At 36.8% G+C, this 24,623-nt stretch overlaps 1 protein-coding gene across 3 annotated transcripts in view; it reads left to right on the top strand.

Moving 5' to 3' along the window:
* Nucleotides 1-24,623, top strand: part of ABCA9 (ATP binding cassette subfamily A member 9) — an 84,405-nt gene that overhangs the window by 36,740 nt on the left and 23,042 nt on the right. For all 3 annotated transcript variants that reach the window (XM_009191090.4, XM_003913345.5, XM_009191092.2), the window contains 9 exons: nucleotides 1,060-1,199; nucleotides 3,494-3,613; nucleotides 4,731-4,929; nucleotides 6,698-6,864; nucleotides 7,487-7,620; nucleotides 8,880-9,017; nucleotides 13,110-13,217; nucleotides 16,930-17,103; nucleotides 17,294-17,407. In XM_009191090.4, coding sequence (XP_009189354.2) covers nucleotides 1,060-1,199; nucleotides 3,494-3,613; nucleotides 4,731-4,929; nucleotides 6,698-6,864; nucleotides 7,487-7,620; nucleotides 8,880-9,017; nucleotides 13,110-13,217; nucleotides 16,930-17,103; nucleotides 17,294-17,407 — 1,294 coding nt within the window. The remainder of the gene's footprint in view (nucleotides 1-1,059; nucleotides 1,200-3,493; nucleotides 3,614-4,730; nucleotides 4,930-6,697; nucleotides 6,865-7,486; nucleotides 7,621-8,879; nucleotides 9,018-13,109; nucleotides 13,218-16,929; nucleotides 17,104-17,293; nucleotides 17,408-24,623) is intronic.

Raw genomic sequence — 24,623 nt, 5'->3', positions numbered from 1 at the left:
CCATTTCTGAAAGTATTTTCTGAATATTTTCTCCTTAATGAGTATCTTATTTTCTGGAATCCTGAAAGCACTATTTTGAAGTGTTGCCTTAGGCAACTAAATTAACTTCTTTGATCTTTAGTAACTTCATTTATGTAATAGTAGTAATAATACGTACTTTGCAGTTAAGGCTAAGAAACATTGAGTGAATGAATACTTGACAAGCTGCAAAGTACTCAACTGAGTTAACTCAACTTCCTTCTCCCTCACATCTTCTGTCATACGCTGCTTTATATTATTTGTATGTTGTAAGCTTCTTTAGAGAAGGTACTGCATTCTTCCTATTTGGTATTCTTGATAGCACTTGTAAGTACTAGGCCTTATAAGTACAGAATAGCCTTTTTTTCAAACTGATTTTTTAGGTTTCTATCATCAGTCAATTGTGATCTTCTCACCACTCTGTCAACTCAGCACCTTTTAGTGTATGTGATTAACAGTGGCTTTTCAAAAATCAAATAATTTCATGAGTAACTTTATATATTCTTAATAAAGACAGGCCAGATTTCACTTGAATAAATTTTGGACCCCAAAATGATAAAATTAGCTTTAGCAGAACCTGCATTAGCATGACATGGGGCCATATTCTTAATGACTGTATAACATTACCTCCATTTTTTGTTTTCTCATGCTTAATTCTGAGTTTTGGCAGAACTCATACATTACTACAAAGGGAAAATTCAAGGTTGGGAGGTTGGGTTTTTGAATAGATGCTGACAAATTAAGCATTTCCCTTTACCTCACTCCAGGCAAGATCTGGCTTAATATCTCTTTTCTCCAGATAAGAGTCCTTGAGTTACCTCTTCCCACTCTAAGCATCCCTTATACTAATTCTTCTGCCATGTTGCATAGATTTAATGGTTTGGACTTTATTAGTAGCTTTACATCTTACTTTGTCCAGCAAACTATACATTGTTTTGTCTCATAAATATTAATAAAGTGAGAAGCACATACTACATAATTAGGAAATTGTTTTAGAGACAGAGTTGGATAAAAATAACTTTTATTCTTTTTAAATGTTAGTTTGCATCTGAATGAAAGGTGTGATCCAGAGAGTATAACTTCACTGGTTAAGCAGCACATCTCTGATGCCAAATTGACAGCACAAAGTGAAGAAAAACTTGTATATATTTTGCCTTTGGAAAGGACAAACAAATTTCCAGGTAACAAAATGTAGAAACCACAGAATGATTTGGGAATGGTGTTATTAACAATAACAGTAGTGATAAGAATGATGGCTAGTTTTAATGCTTGCTAGATGAATGGCACAATGCATTTACTCATTTAATATTCCCAACTCCAAGGTCACTTATAATATTACCCCCTAGTATTATCTCCATGTTACTTATGAGTAAATCAAGACATGTAGATGTTAAATATGCTTCACGTCACAACATGTGTAATTAAGAGGCACAGGCTAGCAGCAAAATAAAATTAGAAATATTTGGAAAATTTGTTTCAGGAATGAACAAGAGAGTGTGGTCAGGACAGGAACAGGTATGTAAATACAGTGGCAGACTATTGAAGAAGAGCTGAAAGAACTGTACACAATAAATAGGTTGTTTTAGAAACACCATCACATAATGATATAATCCAAGTTATTGAACATAACTTGGGTTGGCCTGCATTCTGCCAAATACTCTAATTCACAACTTTGCTGCAAACACAGAAGCTTGGAGAACCACTGCTGTTATTACTTTTCCATGGTATCTCCCAATGCAGTTTCATTTCCTAAGCGTTTTGAGGTAGACTGTTTTTTAAGTTTACTCTGTAAAAATGTGTTTGCCATATCAAGTTCAAGAAATTATACCAGGGCCATTGCTGTGTGCTTGAATCAATAAGCATGACATAATCTTGGTCCATAAAGAAACACAGAACCAAACATTAAAGTGCAGAGATCGAAACTCAGTGCTAGAGCTAGACAGTCTAGATTCAAACACCAGCTATGCCATTATTAGCTCTATACTATTCTGTATCTCAGTTTCCTTACTTGTGAAAAGAAAATTGAAATAGTACTCTATGTTGTTATGAGGATTAAATGATTTAATACTTTCAAATTTATTAAAATATTAAATATAAATAAAGCACCTGGAATGATACCTGACACGTAGAACCTATGGTATTTCATCAGGTGTCAGAAACCCTCAACTACAGGATGTAAGAAAGAAACACAAAGAAAAAGTGCTGCCATTTAAAATATGATCTGCTATCATTTAGGATCCATTGTTATATCAGATATATTAAAAGGTGATGAAATATATCTCTTAGAATAAGTGAAATAATGGTTCACAATGCATACACAACATCTTTGAGATATGTATCCTTATAAAAACAGAAATCTTTGTGAAGATCCCACAGCAAAGTTTTAGCTGATTGTTCATTAAAGGCATTCCAAAGGGGATGAGAAATTTGGAGAAAGACTGAACAACAATTAACCCTTAGGTAGATTTAAGGACTCATTAGAAATTTTGACTCTACATCTCTATTTTTCTTTATCCAACACATACTTAAGATTGAAGTCTTTAATTTATCCCAATATTGAGTTAGTTTATCTTTTATCCACCTTTCAGTTTTCCTGAATTTTCATACCATGGTCAGAAGCTTAAATAGAGAGCAAGAGAGAGACAGAGAGACAGAGACTGAGAGAGAGGAGGTGCAAAGTTACATACGTATTTTGTCCTTTCAAGAGCTTTACATACTTATGGGCCAGACGCTGTGGCCCATGCCTGTAATCCCAGCACTTTGGGAAGCCGAGGCGGACAGATCACTTGAGGTCACGAGTTCAAGACCAGCTTGGCCAACATGGCGAAACTCCGTCTCTACTAAACACACACTCTCTCTCTCTCACACACACACACACACACAAAATTAGCCAGGCATGGTGTTACGCACCTGTAATCCCAGTTACGCAGGGGGCTGAAGCAGGAGAATCATTTGAGTCTGGGAGGTGCAGTTTGCAGTGAACTGAAATTGAGCCACTGCATTCCAGGCTGGACAGCAAAGTAAACTAGCGAAGAGTCTATTCTTAATTCTTTCTATAAACATTAGTTCTTTTACATTTGTTATTATAATTCCCTAATAATTAATCCCAACAAGAAAGCACAAATCTCTGTTCTCTGGAAAATATGTTTTAATTAGTTGAAATTTAGAATTAAACACTCCTTATAATATAACAAAAGTACATTTTAAAAAATGTATTAAGTAAAACATAATTTTTTCAAAAAAGCACATGTAGTTTCCTAAGAATGAAAAAAATAGATGTTTAGATTAGACTTTGATCTCAAAAAGACATGAAAAGTAACATACCATATAGATCATTTTAGAAATGAGAACATCTGTGTCACAATTTTGTTTCTAGTTAGTACATTTGGCCTATCACCAATATTTTATATTTTTGAGAAATGTGGTTCTCATTATAAATTATATTCTTATAATCTGTTTTTGTGTCCACTTTTAGAACTTTACAGGGATCTCGATAGATGTTCTAACCAAGGCATTGAGGATTATGGTGTTTCCGTAACAACTTTGAATGAGGTGTTTCTGAAATTAGAAGGAAAATCAACTATTGATGAATCAGGTAACAAAAAATAAGAAAGAAAAAGAAATAGAGAGAAAGAAATAAAGAGAGAGAGACAGAAAGACAGAGAAAATATGCCCAAATTATGAGATTATATACTCTTGTTGGTGCTGTGATTCAGGCTTGTCTTGGGAAAACTTAGAGAAGAAATATATCTCTGTGGAATATAGCCATGTATAACACTAGTTCCTTATGCAGCAAACAATAAATATATGGTATGATATTACCTGAATATACATTAGAGAAAAGAAAATTAGAGTTCACATTGACAATTATTTTTGTGGTAGCATTTCGATGATATTATTCCAATGTATTTGGGATTTAGTTGTTGCTTTTGGGAAGTTTGCTCTCTGCCTCATCTTTATTCCTTGGGAAGCATTCTGTCTTTTCTCTCTTATTGTTGCTAAACTATTTTTTTTTACTGGTTCACTATCATATTATGGTGTTTACTCTTTACCATGATCTTTATTTTCATTTTTGCAATTTTCTGGGGGTCTTTTTGGATTGATCAAATATTTTTCTTTAATCCTCCTTTTCCTCTTTTATTCATTTTTGAAGTTATATACTTGTTACATTTTTTAGTGTTATACTTAACTTTTAATGTATGTACATGTTTTATAGCTTTCAAGAAGCCAGAGTTAGTCATTTTCTTTAGGCTTCTCCTCAAAACAGGTAACTTTTATCTTGTTTTTAACCATGGCTATATTTTAAAAATATAGTTTTTCCCATTTTTATGTTCTTGAAGGGGAGTGGAGGGGTTCTATATATACTAACTCTCCAATCTTGGTCAGAAATTCTAAGTGGTTTATCTTTTACAACAAATAGATTTCTTAATGAGTTTTTTTCATTGATTTCCTTAGAATAAATAAAGTCCTGTAAAGCTGCACACAGAAGATGTTTAAAATCAGAAAACACTAGATTTTCTTTTATTATATCCATACTTTCTGCTTCTTTCCCATTTCTTCAATAGTTGCTCTAATAATGTCATACATTAGACTACTTGTATCTTGGCCCAAGAGGGTAACTTTGACACCTTTGTAGGAAAATTTATCACAGGAAAAGCTAAATAATGCACAATTAAAATGGCACTTTATAAAATACTGATCTTATGTTTTAGATATTGGAATTTGGGGACAATTACAAACTGATGGGGCAAAAGATATAGGAAGCCTTGTTGAGCTGGAACAAGTTTTTTCTTCCTTCCATGAGACAAGGAAAACAATCAGTGGCATGGCGCTCTGGAGGCAGCAGGTCTGTGCAATAGCAAAAGTTCGCTTCCTAAAGTTAAAGAACGAAAGAAAAAGCCTGTTGGCTATGTGAGTATCTGAGTGTTTCAGATTTGTTTTGTCTGTGAACTAAAAATAAACTTAAGAGAGCAAAACATAAAAGAAACTCAGGTAAAATAAATTTCAGTAGATGCACATTGTCTTTTAAACAAAGAAATCGTTTTTTAATTAAATAAACCATTGTTAATCATGTGGATATATAATTAAAACAGATAAGGGTTGGAATTGTTCTTTTTTAAAATTTCACACACATTTTGTTCTTACCAATGGGTTGAAGTAGTTCTTTAAAAGCATGTGGATATTAGTACTTAGGTCCCATCCTAAAGACCCATTTACTCTTTCCCCAAGGTATCAAAACCTGTAGCTGTCAGGATTCCCCAGGGAAATGAAAACAATAGGATATACATATATAAGCATGCTTATTTTAAGGAATTTCATTATGTAATTGTGAGGCCTGGCAAGTCTGAAATCCACAAGGCAGAACGTCAGGCTGGAAACTTGGGTTAGAGTTAATGTTGTAGTTGGAAGACTGGAAACTTAGGCATAATTTCCATGTTACTGTCTTGAGGCTCTGTAAAAGAGTCTGCCTTGGCTTCACGATCATATCTGGAACCCACTATAAGGTTCACATGTACCCCCAGAGCTTCAGCCTCATCATCAGGAACACTCATTCACTGAGAACGTTCATTCATCCAAAAATATTAGTGAGCACCTCTATGCAACACTCTATTATTAACTGATTATAACATATATCAAAAGAAATCAGACTTGAAAGTCCACCCTTGAGGGTGATTAGACATACAGTAAACAACAGACAATCCTGTAAACTATAGCATTTAGTAGGAGGGAGATTATGTCAAAATAGGAAGCTCAGGGAGATTTTGAAGAAGAGAGAGGAGAATGGAAATTCAGGCTGAGGGAGTAGTACTGAGTATAGGGATACATGAGAAATCTAAAGAACTATTAATCTGAGTTAATTGCAACATATAGTGTATGAAAAAGTAAAAATATTTTTGAAATATATTCATAGAGCTAAAGAGTTTGCATTTTATGAATACTAAGGAACTATTAAGATTTTATTTTTTGTTTTCAATAGGTAATTGACATAATTTCAACAAAATGTTAAGAAGCTTAATTGGGCAATTGTGCAAAATTGTTTGGTGATAGTAGAATATGGAGACAATGAAAACAAACATTTAGAACAATATTGAAAAGAGTCAGGAAGGAGTTAATAAAAGCCCAACTTAAGAAGAGGAAAAAAGAACAAGGTTTGGAGGCAAGCAATAAGGATGCTATGATAGATATGAATTTCCAAATATTAGAAAAGAAATTTAAGGGAGAGAAATGGGTGGAAAATGATTGAGCCATTGTGGCCAGGGGAATGAGAAAATGCTGTAATTTACAGAAATTGGTAACAGGATGGGATAAAGTTCAGAGTGTAGTAAGTATGCATGTTAGTGATATGCCAATTTCAATAGTGCAGAAAAAGAAAGAAATGCAGGACTGAAATAAGGCAATGAGGTAGGAATTGGAAAGAGAGATTTAAGAGTCATAATCCACAGACTTCATAAACCCAAAGCCAAGCTGTCCTACTTGGCACTTGAGAGAGAGCAAAAGACTAAAGGTAGATACATATGACCCATCTCATTTTAGAAACAAGAAAATGGGGCAAAGTATGATTCAAATGTTTGGTTACTGATTATAATTTATTTCCATTATTATATTCATTATCCCCTCAAACTTAAAAACCCACAAAAGTTTCTAAAATTTTTTTTCTTTTACATTTTCCTCTGCATAGATTATTGCTTTTTGGTATTAGCTTTATCCCTCAACTTTTGGAGCATCTATTCTATGAGTCATATCAGAAAAGTTACCCATGGGAACTGTCTCCAAATACATACTTCCTCTCACCAGGACAACAACCACAGGATCCTCTGACCCATTTACTGGTCATCAATAAGACAGGTGAACATGGGACTGAAATGCAGCTGCTAAATGTTGTTCTTGTTAAGAGATTCCCCCCAAAAAGCATGAACTGCTAGGAAAAAAAAATAAACTCTATATATTTTAGAAAGTATATATGAGGCCAAACAGAAAATAAATTTAAAAATGAAAAATACAACATTGGAGAGTTTGTTTTAGAAATAGATTCTGCAAGTTTACTTAACCTTAATGTTTGTTGCACAAAGCAACTAAAAAGGATGTAGGGAGGTAAATCATTGACTCACCTCTGAGGTCTTTGTGTATCATTTTGTAAATCTGTGCTGTGCTGGCTTCTGGAAAAAATGTTTCAAATTAAAAAAAGATAGACTATTAATAGCTTCAAGGATTATAATGTTAACGGCAATTCTTATTTCTGTACTAATAGAAATTACAATGAAATGCCTAGGCTCTAGATAAAGTAACCTTGTCATACCTATGATATTAGACTGGATTTTAGTACCAGAACATCAATTCTGCTTTATTAAGAAAATCCTTAGACAGTCCTTTTGTATGATGTGCTTTGTGTGATGTAATGTATTTTTAATATTACTTGACTATTGTTTTATTTCATTTTTGCTTCCTTTAATCTTTTTCATCATGGTAGGGTCAAGCATCGATAACTTTTTACATTCACTGAGGCGACAGAACATAGCTATAGAAGTGGATGCCTTTGGAACCAGAAATGGCACAGATGACCCATCTTACAATGGTGCTATCATTGTGTCAGGTGATGAAAAGGTATGCTGGACTACAGTTGCTGTATTTCACCAAAGATGGACTATGGGAGTACAATTTGAATAATGCATATCAACGGAATGAAAGGCCAATTTCACACAAACAAATGGGATAGTTCTCATTTTTATAGGAGAAGCTGAACTACAATTATTTCCCCATAACCTCCAGCATGACAATATGTAATGAAATTTATTTGATTTTATTCCTGATTAAGCTGAATACACTGCTATAATTAATTTATTTAGATCATTATTATCAATTGGATTCCGTTCCAATAATTAAATCTCATTCTCAGTTGGAACTGAGGACAACTGCCCACTGTAGACTTGGCCTTTGCTTTTCTGTTTTCTGTGTCTGCATACTGCTTCACTCATTCATATCCCCTGCCTAGACCCTGTAGGAATTTGAGTCAGAGATCTCTACAGCAGGCAAATGGAAAAGATGATATAATTATATTAAACGCATAAATCACAGCTGTTAGGTGTCATAAAGTGTGGCCATTTGTAATTTATCACAGCTAATTTTCAGGAATAAATTCCATGTCAACAATAAAGTAAGAAATTACCTTCAAGATAGTTCTCATTATATCTTACGTTATTTTTCAGTATGCTCAGTAAAGTAGTTTTAACATCAATAAACATTGCTTTAGGTAATTAGGTTAAATACAATACACTTGATTTGTTTATGATTGCAAAAATGTGTTCTCAAAGCTTTCCCACATTTTGGGCAATATGGATAATTAATTTACTTATATTTTTCTCTGAGGGAAAAATAATCACATTATACACACACACACACACGTTATTTTAAGGGAGACTTTACAAGTAAGTATAGAATTTATGAAAACCTATGCTTTCATTACAACTTTCTGCCTGCCTCCCATTTCTCAAGTATCCAAACATTATATACTTATAAAATGAATGTGTCACATTTTGAAACGAAGTCTATAGCCAGGTTACACTGAGGTTGCACTATGGAATTTCATAGTGTTGCTGCTAAATATCATTTGAAGTATTTTGTTTTGTGATGTTTGGGCATAAATAGTCACATGGTTGATGTTATGGTGGGTAGAAACCACAATACCGGATTCTTTAAGTATACTAAGAATTAATCAAATATTATGAGTGATAGTGATATTAATCACACTCAGTGCTTGGGCCTAATTATATTATCAATAACTTGAATGATTTTCCAACACGTTCACTCATTAAATTTTGTATTTGCTTTATGAAGACTTACAATTGGTGCTTGCTGTATTTCAGGATCACAGATTTTCAGTAGCATGTAACACAAAACGGCTGAATTGCTTTCCTGTCCTCCTGGATGTCATTAGCAATGGGCTACTTGGAATTCTTAATTCTTCGGGACACATTCAGACTGACAGAAGCACATTTTTTGAAGTAAGTTTAATTGTATCTCACTTATACTGTGTCATGATAAGTTTTCAAGAAAATTCTTGAAATGCTAAAATAATATTACATTACTTTTTGTGAACCTATTCTTAAACTTGTGTGTGTGTGTATATATATCTGTGTGCAATATTTTATGTATATAAATCACTGTATATGTAATATATATACACACACACTATTTAGAAATGACCACACAACATTAACCTTATTTAGATGACTTGGTGTCAATGGAGCAACAGAAAATAAAACTCATTATGGTTTTTGGTCTAGATCTGTCACCATCTGTGGCCGTAGGTACTGGGACATTGTTGAAACAGACTTAAAGGTCAGACTATGTGACCTTCTTAAGCAACTTGACTTCTATAGGATATAGAAGTCATCAATCTACAAAGAATAGATTAAAGACTTTATCACAGAACTTTCTTAAGAAGTAAATGAGGCAATGTGAGCACCTGGCTAAGTTGGACCAGTTATTGTAGGAATGAGTGATGAGGCACATAAAATAGGACAACTCCTGGTGCTGAATAAATTATATTTCTCATTATTATTGCTATTAAAACTATTTTCTTGGGATGCATCAAAAGAAGTTTCCATTAAAGAATGTTCAGCTTTATTAGATCTGGAGACTGGCTGAATGGGAACTAAGGCAGTTCTTTTTTAAAATCTAGTTTCTCAGGCCTGCTTAGATGCCCAGAGGCAGAAGATCTGGGATAGAGATGTGGGTGTGCACTGCTGTGTCTTCAGGTCACCTTTCATCTTGTTGTGTTGAAACACCCTTCGTCTGGTTTAAATGACACCCTGGGCATATTCTATAGCTTCTTGGTCACTTTTTGTTATGAAGAATCATTCTAGTGCAGTCCTAAACTTCAATTTTCTATTCAATTTAAACTTTGCAGGGTCAAATTGAGGCCTAAGGGGGCATGGAAGTGGGTGGGTGGTCGTGGTGTGATTTGCTCTTCCATCCCCCTTTGCAGTCTAACATCTTGAAATAGAAAAGGGAGAGTGTCCTAGCTCTGAAACTATCCCCTTTCCCTCCCCTTCTGAGTAAAGCACTGCTGTGCTGGAGGCAGAATGGAAGAATGGAGAGATGGAGCTTTACCTATGGAACTGGTGCTGGGGAGATATCATGCTTTCTCTAGTTGCTAGTAGTTTCTATGTATGTGGTCACCATAGCCCAGGTGACCCATGTAATTGTCTTGGGGTGGTGGTTAGCTTGGCTCCAGACCTTTCTGTAGGTGATGACACACTCAGGGTTGCAGAGTCTCTGTAGGCTGCTGCAGGAAAGTCCACACCGTCAAACTTTCTCCAGTCTACATTGTTCATTGTTTGATGTGTCCATCTTCCAAGTAATTCAACAACTTCTGTCTTGCTTTAACATCTGTGCTTCCTCAGAAAGAGCTATGAGAACTGTTGAGTGCTTCTTGCATGCTGTCTGAAAGCTACAGAGGTTTGGGATGTCAAGGGAGTTGCCCTGTCTTCTCCAAAGCACATCATACCATTGTCCTTTCAAGACACGTTTCAGCAGTCCTCCTTCCTTCAAAAATCTCTAGGGCAAAACCAGATATTTCCCATGTGATTTATATGTAGTAGCATATTTAAATGTACCAAACAGAATTTGAGATAGTTATTACTATTCCTATTGTAGATTGAGCAGCCCTCATCTGAAATGTTTGGGACCAGAAGTGTTTCAGATTCTCAATTGTTTCAGATTTTGGAATACTTGCATTTACGTAATGAGGTATATTGGAGATGGGACCAAGTCTAAACATGAAATTCATTTATGTTTCATGTGCACCTTATACACAGAGCCTGAAGATAATTTTAGTTGATGTTTTTAATAAACTCTGTGTTGTGTGCCTATGTTTGGACTGTGATCCTTCACAGGAGGTCGGGTAAGGAATCCTCCACCTGTAGTGTCATGTTGGCACTCAAAGAGTTTGGAATTTTGGAACATTTCAGATTTCAGATTTTCAAATTAGGGATTCTCAACTTGTGTTATTATTAGACAGCTGGGAAAACTGTAGCCCACTGAGGTGTCACTGTGTTTCATTATCTATTATATTTGAGTAGACTAGCCAATTATCTGGATAACAAAGAATTAGATGTTCCCAAGAATAAGCAAGTAACCTGAATTCCCACCTTTAAAAAGATGTATTCACTACAGAGTATTTGCTACCCACCAGCCCAGCTTACCTCGAGCTCATAGGTAGACAAATTCTCTCTTTGAATTGCCACCTCTGGTTTCCCCATCCAGCTCCTGGCATTCTCTCTTACAATTCTGTAAGCCTATTCTACTTGATCTTAAAGTACCAGGCTCACTATAACTCAGGCCTTGGTGCTGACTCCTTCTCAATAATTTTTATCATCTATTAGAGTGTCCTACAGCGCTCCCATCCAGCCACTCCTGCAAGTCCTCACCTGGCCGAACTACCCAGGAGGCATCAAGTATCTTTCAGCTTAGGAAGGACCCCGTCAGGCTGAGTCACATAAAACTCTGAGTGTGGGTGGATATGATCTAACATGGACATAATATGTCATTTATGAACCCAGTCATGAGTAAGGAAGCTGGCTGTCCAGATGAATTGTAATTTTTCCTCCCTCAGAGGCCTTCCGAATCAGGAAAAATCAACCACGGTATCCACAGACAAAGATATGAGATGGGACGTGTAGTCTTTGGTGGACGTGTAGTCTTTCTTCCCCTCCCAGGGTCTTATCTACACATATACATCTTTAGTCAAGCAACTTTTATATGCTGTAATATCTCAGAGGGTTGCTGAGTTTTAGGAGGGAGTAAGAGAACAGAGAAGTAAAGAAATAAAAACTCATCATACCAGATGACTTGCAATGTAGTGAGGTGACTGATGACAGATCAAATTAAGGTCTGTACTACCATACAATCCATCAATCTCACCTTTGCTACCCCCACAAAAGGAAATAAGTATATCAAAGAGATATCCGCACTCTCGTGTTTGTTACAGCACTGTTCACAATAGCCAAGATTTGGAAGAAACCTAAGAGTCCATTGACAGATGAATGGATAAAGAAAATGAGATACATATACACAGTGGAGTACTATTCAGCCATAAAAAGCAATGAGAGCCTGTCATTTGCAACAGCGTAGATGGAACTGGAGATCACTATGCTAAATAAAATAAGCCAGGCCCAGAAAGACACACATTGCGTGTTCTCATTTATTTGTGGGATCTGAAAATTAAAACAGTTGAACTCATGTACATAGTCAAACAATGGTTACCAGAGGCTGGGAAAGGGAGTGGGGAGTGGGAGTGGGAGTGGTTAATAGGCACAAAAAATAGTTACAGAAAGAATGAATAAGGCCTAGTGTTTTACAGCACAACAGGGTGACTATAGTCAATAATAATTTAATCATATATTTAAAAATAACTAAAAGAGTATAATTGGATTGTTTGTAACGCAAAGGATAAATGCTTGAGGGTACGGATACCCCATTATCCATAATGTGATTACTTCACATTGCATGCCTGTATCAAAACATCTCAGGTACCCCATAAATATATACATCTACTATGTACCCACAATAATTAAAAATTTTAATTTTTTTTTAAATTAAGGCTTGTAGCAAAACTCAAGATCTTCTTTAACATGTATAGGGTTTTGATTTTTTAAAAAATATAATGCCTGACATGGAGGGCGTGCTGACCAGTTTTCTCCTAGCCCCTCCACTGACAGTCCACAATCTCTATTGTCTCTTAAAACATCAGCCTTGATGTATATAAGCAATGCATGTAAGACTGTAACCGTAAAGTCAGAGAGCAGACGTTTCATGCCTACCTTACAAGTTATTAACTGTGTGACCTTAGACAATTCATACCACTTGGTTGAATTTGCTTCTTCATAGGTAAATCAGGCTACATGTTCAAAAGGTCCTAGTTGCTGCAACACAGGACTGAAAATGAATGTGGGTAAGAAGTTGCACATGGGACCTTGAGAAGTGCTTTGAGTGATCAGCCCAATTCATTTATTTGAGTGATTTCGTTAAGAAAGTACAGATGAAACAGATGCCCGATCGCTATCAGCTCAACATGTTCCATATGATTTCAGGAGCATATGGATTATGAGTATGGGTACCGAAGTAACACCTTCTTCTGGATACCAGTGGCAGCCTCTTTCACTCCATACATTGCAATGAGCAGCATCAGTGACTACAAAGTAAGAAGAGTTAAAGTCTTCATATGTTTTTTATATCTAGAGAACCCTTCACCCACCCTTACAACTATAAATTTACATGCAAGTGGTAAATCTAATTTTTGTACTTGATGCAATGAATAATCAAGCACTTTAATAATAATTGCCAAATATGAAGAAAATGCTATCTTTCTTAAACAAACGTGAGACCTGAGAAAGGACAGTCATCTGCTAACAGGGAATGACAACTTTCAACTGTATATCACTTAAAATTTTACTTATGACACTTACCCACAGACATAATCACATCTCATCTCTCAGTGGTGGTTTCTACCTTCCAAATGGTGGTAAAGCTACTCAGTTTAAAAGCCCTGACCAACTCACCACAGAACTTTGACTTGTTGTTGGAAAATATTGTCCCTTTAAAGCTCCATTTTTGTGAGTTTTTAAAAAATAAAATTCAAGGAACCTGTAACAGAGTCTATCTGCCACTCTCCCATGTCTTCATGTCCTTGCCATCATCCACTGATGCTCAGGACATGTTTTTGAAGGACTTGACTTAATTTTTATTTATTCTGCTCTTAAACTGTCCCTATCTTTAGTGACTTCTCCCATGGGAAACACAAAATACTATTTTTCCTTTACTCTTATAAGACCACACATTCACTGTCTTTTTCCTCCTGCTCTTGACACTCTTTCTCACACTTTTTGGGGGGTAAACTCTTCTGAGTTCAAATGTCAATATTTCCATTGTCAAGCTGCATGAACCTCAAAAGTTACTTAATCACTCTATGCCTCATTTTTATCACCTATAAAATGAGACATTAGTTACATCTATTTGAAATAGGTTTCTGTGAGGATGTGGTGAAATAATACCAATGAATTACTTAGAACCATATTTGCCATATAGTAACTTTCCCATAAATGTTAATGTTTGATGCCTAAATGTCCAGGCTTTAGTTCTAGGACCCTTTTCAACTAGTTCCAGAATTCTTGACTTCTATATGTACAGTTGCTTCTGTGATATTACCATATAGCTGAGTAATAGATATTTCACACATAGGCAAAATAAAACTTTTATTTTCCTGACCAGATATGCTCACCTCATGACTTTCTTATTTCAGCAAATGGCACTATTGTCTACAGTTGCTCTAGCATAAAATTCTGGCATTATCATTGTGTCTTTATCTCCTTTATTTAATCCATTGGAAATTCTTTAAAGTTCTACTTCAAATCCATCCATTTCTCTCTCTCTCCACTATTTTCTTCCTGGTCTAAGCCATCGTCATTCCTTGCCTAAACCACTGCAAGAGCTACCCATCGGTTTCCTTATTTGCAATTAATTCCTTTCATACAACCAGAATGAACTTTCAGAAGTTTAAATTAGATCATCTCTTTACCTTGTTTAACGACCCCGGCAGTTTCTCTTTGCAGGTAGAATTAAATTCTAATTCTTTATGTTGTCTGGCAGAACGCTCCCTCCCTCATTTGTCTCTTGTTTATCTCTCTACCTTTCCTCCTTGTACTCTCCTCCTCTAGCTACCCCACTTTTCCTTCTGGTTCTCAAATATGCCAATATCATCTGGACCTTTGCGTTGGCCATTTCTTCTGGCTGGAATGCTCTTTCTTCTATTCTTTCTACAGCTGGCTTTCAGTAATTCAGATCTCAGCACAAATATTTAAATATTTCAGCCAAGACCCTTTCTCTGCTTAACCAGTCTGAAATAGATTTCCCATAACTACTATATGAACCTATCTTAAAAATCTATGCATGTTGCTTATCATTATCTGAACCTTTGCTTTTTGTTGTTGTTGTTGTTAACTGTCTCTGTCAACTAGGAATAAACATAAACATCATCAGCGCAGGAATATTTTTTTCTAAATTTTACCTACTTCATGGTTACTTATCTCTATAAATAATGGCTCACCTTTCATTCTTTTATCTTAACTGAAACCTAAGAGCTATTTTTTTTAGGATTGCCAGAATTAAGCAAATAAAATTACAGACACCCAGTTAAAATTTAATATCAGAAACAATGAATTTTTTCAGTGTAAGCATTTTCCAGATATTGCATGGGACATACTTATACTCAAAAAGGTTATTTATCTAAAATTTTAACTGGCAGCCCCACGATGTCAATGTCTTTCTTTCGCTCTCGTCTTCATAGCTGGTTAATGGTGAAGTCACAGAGTATACTTCTGAAATATTTCTGGAATCTTTCCGCTTTCCTCCATTTCTGCTACAATACACCAGCCAGAACCATCATCATCTCTCTTCTGGATGAGCACAGCAGCCACCCTATAAGTCCACATTAGCCGTCTTTATTTTTCATCCAGTGTGACAGAGTAATACCTTAGAAACACAAAGCTGACCTTGTTAATTCTCTGTCTAAATTCCTTCAATGGTTTCTCAATATACCAAGGAGCAGGATTGAAATCCTTGCCATTGTCTGAAAGCCATGGGTGATCTGGACCCAGGTGTATCTTTCTCCCTTAATCTGATGCCACTGCCACCTTGATAACTATGCTCCAGCCACACTGGCTTCTTTCCAGTTTCCCAGAACATCAACCTCTTTCCACAAAAGGGTCTTCTCTCCCACTGTTCTCTGCCCACAGTGCTTTCTGACCTGTCACCCGGATCTATCCTATTCACTGCCCATGACTTCACAAGGGAACCTTCTCTGACCTGACCCCCGAGTTACAATTCATTTCTCTTTGAAAGGCTATAATACAACCCTGAATTCTTCTTAACACATGCACAATTTTGCTTAGGTAGCTATCACTATATTTATTTGCTTATTGCCTCTATTTCCTCTTCCCCTGCAACTTAAACTTTTAAGTGCCCCATGACCAACACGAAGTCAGTCTTATGGTATACATTCTGTAAATATATATTAAATAAGTTAATGAATAGAAAATATCAACTCTCTAACAGTCCTCACTGTCATCCTCTTTCCTACTTCCTTCCAGATGTACTCTCCTTTCCAAAATTATTTGCATTCCAGGTTTTGCTAATGAATCTCCTTATATGGACTCAATTTTAGATATGAAATTTTAATTGCCTTTATGCTTTACTGTTTAAAATAGTTCAGGTCATATTTTCAAGACCTCGTGTTATGACAATCACTGTAATAATGTGACTTATAGTAGTCGCAATAGCAAAATCCACTCACTAGTTTTCACAGTGCGATAATAGAAAATATGACTTACGGCAAGACAATAAGAGTAGTGCAACATTTTAAAGGCAGTCTTGCCGATTCCAACCTAAAGAGTTTTTAAATGAAATCAACTAGAGGACCATTTCTTAGACCTAAAATAAAATGCCAATGATAAATGCACCGTTTACATTCAGTATAAATTTTAAGTATCTTACAAGAAATGGTAATCCCACTTCTGTTGAACCTTTGTGCAATGTGCAAGTTTTCATGTCAAAGGAAAGAACAGTCTCAAAAAGAAAAGACGTCTTCTCATTGAGGCCATGCCCAATCATTCTGTGACATAACATTAGCTAGTTATGTTGGTGCATTTTCCCTTTAGACGATGAAATCATGACGTGGCTTGCAGCATTATCAATGCCTCTGAACAAGGGTGTGGTGAGTGGTGGTATCATTTGCTAAATCAGGATAGTATTTCTAAAAGATGAAGCAAAAATGAATGTTTTCATGACTATGTATTTGCAATTTCCCAAACTTCAGCTTTTCAGAAGCTTTTGATGATTCTTCTATTTCTTTATCAGAAAAAAGCTCATTCCCAGCTACAGATTTCAGGCCTCTACCCTTCTGCATACTGGTTTGGCCAGGCACTGGTGGATGTCTCCCTATACTTCTTGATCCTCCTGCTAATGCAAATAATGGATTATATTTTTAGCCCAGAGGAGATTATATTTATAATTCAAAACCTGTTAATTCAAGTAAGTGGCAGCAATTATGAAATGGTTTTATTAGACTATTTTTTTCATAAATGCAGTAATATTATTAATCTTAAACCAAAGAACTTCAGATTACCTGTGCTGCTGTATAGTTTTGGAGAATTGAGGAGTATGTATGAGTACTCTTCTAGACAGTATTTACCTTATTGGACTTTAACGTTTCTATTTTCAGATCCTGTGTAGTATTGGCTATGTCTCATCTCTTGTTTTCTTGACATATGTGATTTCATTCATTTTTCGCAATGGGAGAAAAAATAGTGGCATTTGGTCATTTTTCTTCTTAATTGTAAGTATGCATATAGTAACTATTATTTTATCATTTTTCATAAATCCAAGAACATATTTTAATCTTTGTACTAAGCAGAGTGGCAAAGTAATACTGCTCTCTAGAAAATTTTAATTACTCTAAGATAATCACGGTTCTATTTAAAGTCTACTCTATGAGTGAGTGTATGTTATCTATAAACTATGATCCTCGAACGTGTCTCCAGGTCTAACTTCTCCCCTGAGTGGAGACTTCTGCTTCCAGCAATTCACTTGCAATTTCACCTGAATATTTAAAGAAGACCTTAGTGATCACATACCTGAAATATAATTGTCGCCTCAATCTTATTCTTCATTTCTTTTTTTCTTTCTTTCTTTCTTCTTTTTTTTTTTTTTTTTTTTTTTTTTCCTGAGACAGAGTCTTGCTTTGTCACCCAGGCTGGAGTGCAGTGGCATGATCTCAGCTCACTGCAACCTACATCTCCCATGTTCAAGCAATTCTTCTGCCTCAGCCTCCTGAATAGATAGGATTATAGGTGTGCACCATCACACCTAGATAATTTTTGTATTTTTAGTAAGGACAGGGTTTCACCATGTTGGCCAGACTGGTCTCAAACTCCTGACCTCAGGTGATCTGCCCTCCTTGGTCTCCCAAAGTGCTGGAATTACAGGCGTGAGCCACCACGCCCGGCCTTCGTCATTTCTGAATAGATTACATTATTGCAGCAGAATCCACCCAGCTAGTTTCTCATTCCAAAAGTTTGGAATCATCCTTAATCACCCTCCATTTTTTCCAGTATTCAATCCACATGCATGTCATTTAAACTCTAGACATTTCCCAGTTGGCCTGATGTGTCCCAACTTCACCGCTATATCCATTGCCTAACCTTCTATCCTCTCTCATCTAGAGTAGTGCAACATATCTGTAACTGGTCTCTCTGCTTCTACTCTTGCCTCCTGTTAACTGTTTTCTACATAATATCCAATGAGACCTTTTTAAAATAAATTTTAGTTGGAAAGTACAGCCTACATTATAGAAAAGTATGCACATTTTAAGCACACCTAGTAATGTTCTATTTATTGATGTGTCTAGTAGTTTTTTTGAGCACTTCCCCAAAACTACCAGGTACATCAATAAATAAAATGATACTAGAACCCTAGAAGCCCCCTTCCATCCCATTTCCAATTTCCCTCCTCCTTGTAAAAATCATTACTCCTATTATATTCACATAGGTTAGTGTAGCCAGTTTCTGAACCTAATAAAAATGGAATCATGTAGAAGGCATAATTATATATCTGTACATAATTGACAACAGGTTATTTAGAATCATCCATGCTGTTGCATTTGATAGCAACCAGAATAGTTTATTTCTTTTCATTGCTGTAGTAGTCTACTGATGAATGTGCTATAATTTATTTATTCGTTGTTGATGGACATTCAAGTGGCTTCTTGTTTTGCACTGTTATAAATAACACCGCCATGACTTTTTTGTTTCTTGTATGTCTTTTGGTGCATGTGTGTGTGTGTGTGTGTCTTGAGACATAAACCTAGCAATGGAATTACTAGGTCATAGTGTATTCAACTTTATGTTCAACTTTAGTTGACCTTGCCAAACAGTTTTTCAAAGAGGTGGAACCACCCACAGAGTATGAGAATTCCAGAGGATAATATGGGGGATGCCTCACATTTGGAAGAAACTAAAATAAAACGCCACAAGTAAATATAAATTAGAAAATAAGAAGAAAAGACAATGACTTCCAGACTGGATTTTAAAAATTAGCTATATGTTATTTACAATAAACACATGTAAGTCATGGGCAATGACAGGCATTTTTTAAAATGAGGAAATTAGAAGTGTCTACACAAATAGCAGATGAAGTCAAATTCTAGACCAAAAGTCTTAAATAAGGAAAGAAATATGTTGACAAAATGCAAAATTCATGAAGAAAATGGAAGTCTCTTAATTTGTTTAGCAAATAATATACAACAGCAAAATACACAATTATCTCTAAAGATCCAAGTGGAATTTAATGCAAGTGGAACTTAAATCACCTGTTTCAGAACTGGAAGATTCATTGGAAAAAAAAATGAGCCAGCATGTAGAAATTTAACTTACACATCATACAAGCTGTATTTGATTAGTTATGTAGAGAGAGAACCTCTTTGTTCATAGAGCAGGGTAGAATGAAACAAAGAAAATCTAAGTGGAAATGTGGTGGCCAAAGAATGAAGTCCCTAATGCGGAGCTTTTCCTAAGTCCACTTCCATCCTCAACAAGCAATTTTGATGAGGAAAAGTTAGTTGATAAAATACTGATAATTGGCTCCAAAAAGGTATACAAGAGTGACTGAGTTGACATCCTAGCACAGGTAAGTAAAAAGCCTTGAGAGAAGAATGATTCAGCTGGAGAGGTGGGATGCTGAGGTTTGCTATTTTACAGGGCTCTGAACTGAACTGGACTGTGGCCTGAGGTCTAATAGTGTGTGCACTCCTTGACAATGAGATTCACTGCCTACTAGGTAGAGTGAAAACTGGTGCAGAACACTGACATGACCTACAGGAGAAAGCAATAAGGCCACACACAGCCTAAGCTAAGCACACTGCATACATCTAGGCCTCCAGGTTTCAAAGATACTGATAGAAAGCAATGCCCTACATCAAAATATTTACTCAGAGAAAAAGATAAGCCAATATCAGCCAAGAAAGAAAGCGTGTTCAGAAATGATAAGCGCTTTATCAGAGCAAATAGAAGATCTCAGTAGACTTGTATATGTTAGATATGTCCAAGATAAAAAGGTATTCCATGGCATCCCAATAGCAAAGAAATTAATAAAGTATTCCAAAACAATGCAGAACAAATAAAACTTCCGTTACAGCTTTTCCTAAAGATTTTTTAAAAGAATACACATTTAATAAGACAAAAGCTCAGAGTCACAATAATAAAACATCCTGAATGTAAAAACAAAGAAATTTTAGATCCACATAAACACACTAACCATCAGTATAATTTCAGAATTAATAATGAATTCTGAAAAAGGCTGAAAATCTAATTACATATATAAAATAAAGGATTAAGATAATCCCCATGAATCAGCAAGACAACAATAAAAGTGTAGAGTGAGACAAGATGGCGAATGGGAACAGCTCCAGTCTCAACTCCAGCATTGTGACACAGAAAGACCGGTGATTTCTGCATTTTTCAGCTTCAAGGGTACTGGGGTTCATCTCACTGGGGAGTGCGGGGCCGATGCGGTGCTGGTCAGCTGCTGCAGCCCGACCAGCGAGAGCTGGAAACAGAGGCTGAGGGGCCTTCACCTGGGAAGCATGAGGGGGAGGAATCCTTTTTCTAGCCAGGAACCTGAGACACACAACACCTGGAAAATGGAATTGCTCCACCCCAATGTGCGCTTTAAACAAACAGGCACCTGGGAGATCATATCCCACACCTGGCGGGAGGGTCCCATGGAGCCTCCCTCATTGCTAACACAACAGTCTGTGATCTACGGCAAGACGCTTGAGGCTGGGGAGAAGCCAGCATTGCTGAGGCTTAAGTAGGTAAACAAAGCTGCTGGGAAGCCCAGCTGGGTGGAGCTCACAGTAGCTCAAGGGAAACCTGCCTGTCTCTGTGAGCTCCCACCTCTGGGACAGGGGCACAGCTACAACAACAACAACAACAACAACAAAGCAGCAGAAAATGCAGGCATAGCTTGACTCTGTCTGACGCTTTGAAGGGAGCAGTGGATCCCAACACGGAGGCTGAGATCTGAGAGCGGACAGACTGCCTGCTCAAGTGGAGTCCCTGACCCCTGAGTAGCCTAACTAGGAGACATCCCCACTAGGGCAGTCTGACACCCACCTCCACAGGTGGGTATACCCCTGAGAGGAAGCTTCCAAAGCAAGAATCAAGACAGGTACACTTTCGCTGTTCAGAAATATTTCTTCTTCTGCAGCCTCTGTTTGAGCAAACAGGGTCTGGTGGACCTCAAGCAATCCAACAGACCTACAGCTGGGGTCCCTGACTGTTAGAAGGAAAACTATCAAACAGGGAAGGTTACCACCCAAAAACCCCCATCAGTACATCCACCATCATCAAGCCAGAGGCAGATAAAACCACAAGATGGGGAAAAACAGGGCAGAAAAAGCTGGAAATTCAAAAATAGGCACATCTCGGCAAAGGGCGCAGCTCGCCATGGCGGATCAAAGCTGGGCGGAAAATGACTTTTGGCCAGATGAAAGAGAAGCAATTTCCTCAGAAGTGATGCCAAAGAAACTAAAATCTTGAAAAAAGTGGAAGAGGTGGCGGCCTAGATAATTAATGCAGAAAGGTCCTTAGCGAAATGAAAAGAGATGAAAACCATGACCACGAGAAATCATTGACAAATGCACAAGCTTCATTAACAGAGCTTCGATCAACTGGAAGAAAGAGTATCAGCGATTGAGGATCAATAAGATGAAATGAAGCGAGAAAGAAACAAAAGAAAAAAAAGAAAGAAAAATGAACAAAGCCTGCAAGAGAGTATGGGATTATGTAAAAGACCAAATCTCCGTCTGATTGGGGTGCTGAAAGTGAGGGAAAATGGAACCAGAAGTTGGAAAACCTCTTCAGGATATCATCCGGAGAACTACAACCTAGTAGGGCAGGCAACATTCAAATCCAGGAGAAATACGAAGAGAGAGGAAGCCACAAAGATACTCCTCGAAGAGCAACTCAAAGACACATAATTGGGTCCGCAAAGTTGGGGAAATGAAGGAAAAAATCTTAAGGGCCAGAGAGAAGGTCGGGTTACCCACAAGGGAAGCCCATCAGACTCTAGCAGATCTCTCGGCAGAAACTCTCCCAAGCCAAGAAGAGTGGGGGCCAATATTCAACATTCTTAAAAGAAAAATTTTAAACCAAATTTCATATCCAATGAAACTAAAGTTTCATAAAATTGAAGGAGAAATAAAATCCCAGCACAGATAGCAAATGCTTAGAGATTTTGTCACCACTAGGCCTGCCTTACAAGAGACCCTGAAGGAAGCACTCAACATGGGAAAGGAACAACGGTACCAGCCATTGCAAAACATACCAAAATGCCAAAGACCATGGGGGCTAGGAAGAAACTGCATCAACTAATTGAGCAAAATAACCAGTTAATATCATAATGGCAGGATCAAGAGTTCACACATAACAATCTTAACCAGTAGAAATGGACTAAATGCTCCAATTAAAAGGCCACAGACTGGCAAACTGGATAAAGTCAAGATCCATCAGTCTGCTGTATTCAAGGAGACCCATCTCACAGAGACATACATAGGCTCAAAATAGGGATGAAAGGAAGATTTACACCAAGCAAATGGAGAACAAAAAGGGAGTTTGCAATCCTAGTCTCTGATAAAACAGACTTTAAACCATCAAAGATCAAAGAGACAAAGAAGGCCATTACACCAATGGTCAGGGATCAATTCAACAGGAAGAGCTAACTATCCTAAGTATATATACCCAATACGGAGCACCCAGATTCATAAGCAAGTCCTTAGAGACTTACAAAAGAGACTTAGACTCCCATACAATAATAATGGGAGACTTCAACCTCCACTGTCAACATTAGACAGATCAGCAGAGACAGAAAGTTAACAAGGATGTCCAGGGTGAACTCATCTCTGCAGCAAGCAGACCTAATAGACATCTGCTGAGAACTCTCCACCCCAAATCAACAGAATATACATTCTTCTCAGCACCATCATTACTTACTCCAAAATTGACCATATAATTGGAAGTACTCCTCAGCAAATGTACAAGAACAGAAATTACCTTAACAAACTGTCTCTCAGACCACAGTGCAATCAGAAACTAGAACTCAGGACTAGAAACTCAGTGAAACCCGCTCAACTGCACTTGGAAACTGAACAACCTGCTCCTGAATGACAGCTACTGGGTACATACTTGAAATGAGACAGAAATAAAAAGATGTTCTTTAAGAAACCAATGAGAACAAAAGATACAACATACAGAATCTCTGGGACACATTTAAAGCAGTGTGTAGAGGGAAATTTATAGCACTAAATGCCCACAAGAGAGAAGCAGGAAAAGATCAAAATTGACCTCCTAACATGTAATTAAAGAACTAGAGAAGCAAAAGGCAAACCTGACTAAAGCTAGCAAGAAGGCAAGAAATAACTAAGATCAAGAGCAAGGAGAACTGAAGGAGATAGAGACACAAAACCACTCAAAATCAATGAATCAGGGTTGGTTTTGAAAAGATCAACAAAATGACAGACCACTAGCAAGACTAATAAGAGAAGAAAAAGAGAGAGAGAAGAATCAAATCGGCATAATTAAAAATGATAAAGGGATATCACCACCGACCCCACAGAAATAAAACTACCATCAGAGAATACTATAAACACCTCACGCCAAATAAACTGGAGAAAACCCTAGAAGAAATGGATAATTTCCACGGACACTTACCTCTTCAAGACTAAAACCAGGAAGAAGTTGAATCTGAATAGACCAATAGTAGGCTCTGAAATTGAAATAATTAATAGCCTACCAACCAAAAAGTCCAGGACCAGATGGATTCACAGCTGAATTCTACCAGAGGTATAGGAGGAGTTGGTACCATTTCCTTCTGAAACTATTCAATCAATAGAAAAGAGAATCCTCCTAACTCATTCTATGAGGCCAACATCATCCTGATACCAAAAGCCTGGCAGAGACACAACAAAAGAAATTTTAGACCAATATCCCTGATGAACATGGAGTGCAAAATCCTCAATGAAATACTGGCAAACCCAGTTCAACAACACATCAAAAGCTTATCCACCATGATCAAGTGGGCTTCATCCCTGGGATGCAAGGCTGGTTCAACATTACTTAAATCAATAAACATAATCCAACATATAAACAGAACCAAAGACAAGAACCACATGATTATCTCAATAGATGCAAGAAAGGCTTTTGACAAAATTCAACAGCCCTTCATGCTAAAATGCTCAATAAATTCCGGTATTGATGGAGCATTACCTCAAAATAATAAGAGCTGAAATTTGCTGACAAACCCACAGCCAATATCATACTGAATGGGCAAAAAGCTGGAAAAATTCCCTTTGAAAACTGGCACAAGACAGGGATGCCCTCTCTCACCACTCCTATTCAACATGGTGTTGGAAGTTCCTGGCTAGGGCAATTAGGCAAAGAGAAATCAGGGGTATTCAGTTAGGAAAAGAAAGAGATCAAATTGTCCCTGTTTACCCA

Source organism: Papio anubis, chromosome 17, assembly GCF_008728515.1.
Source record: "Papio anubis isolate 15944 chromosome 17, Panubis1.0, whole genome shotgun sequence".
Taxonomy (NCBI): Eukaryota; Metazoa; Chordata; class Mammalia; order Primates; family Cercopithecidae; genus Papio; species Papio anubis.
Note: the sequence above shows the minus strand (reverse complement) of the source record. Positions and strands in the feature narration are given on the sequence as shown.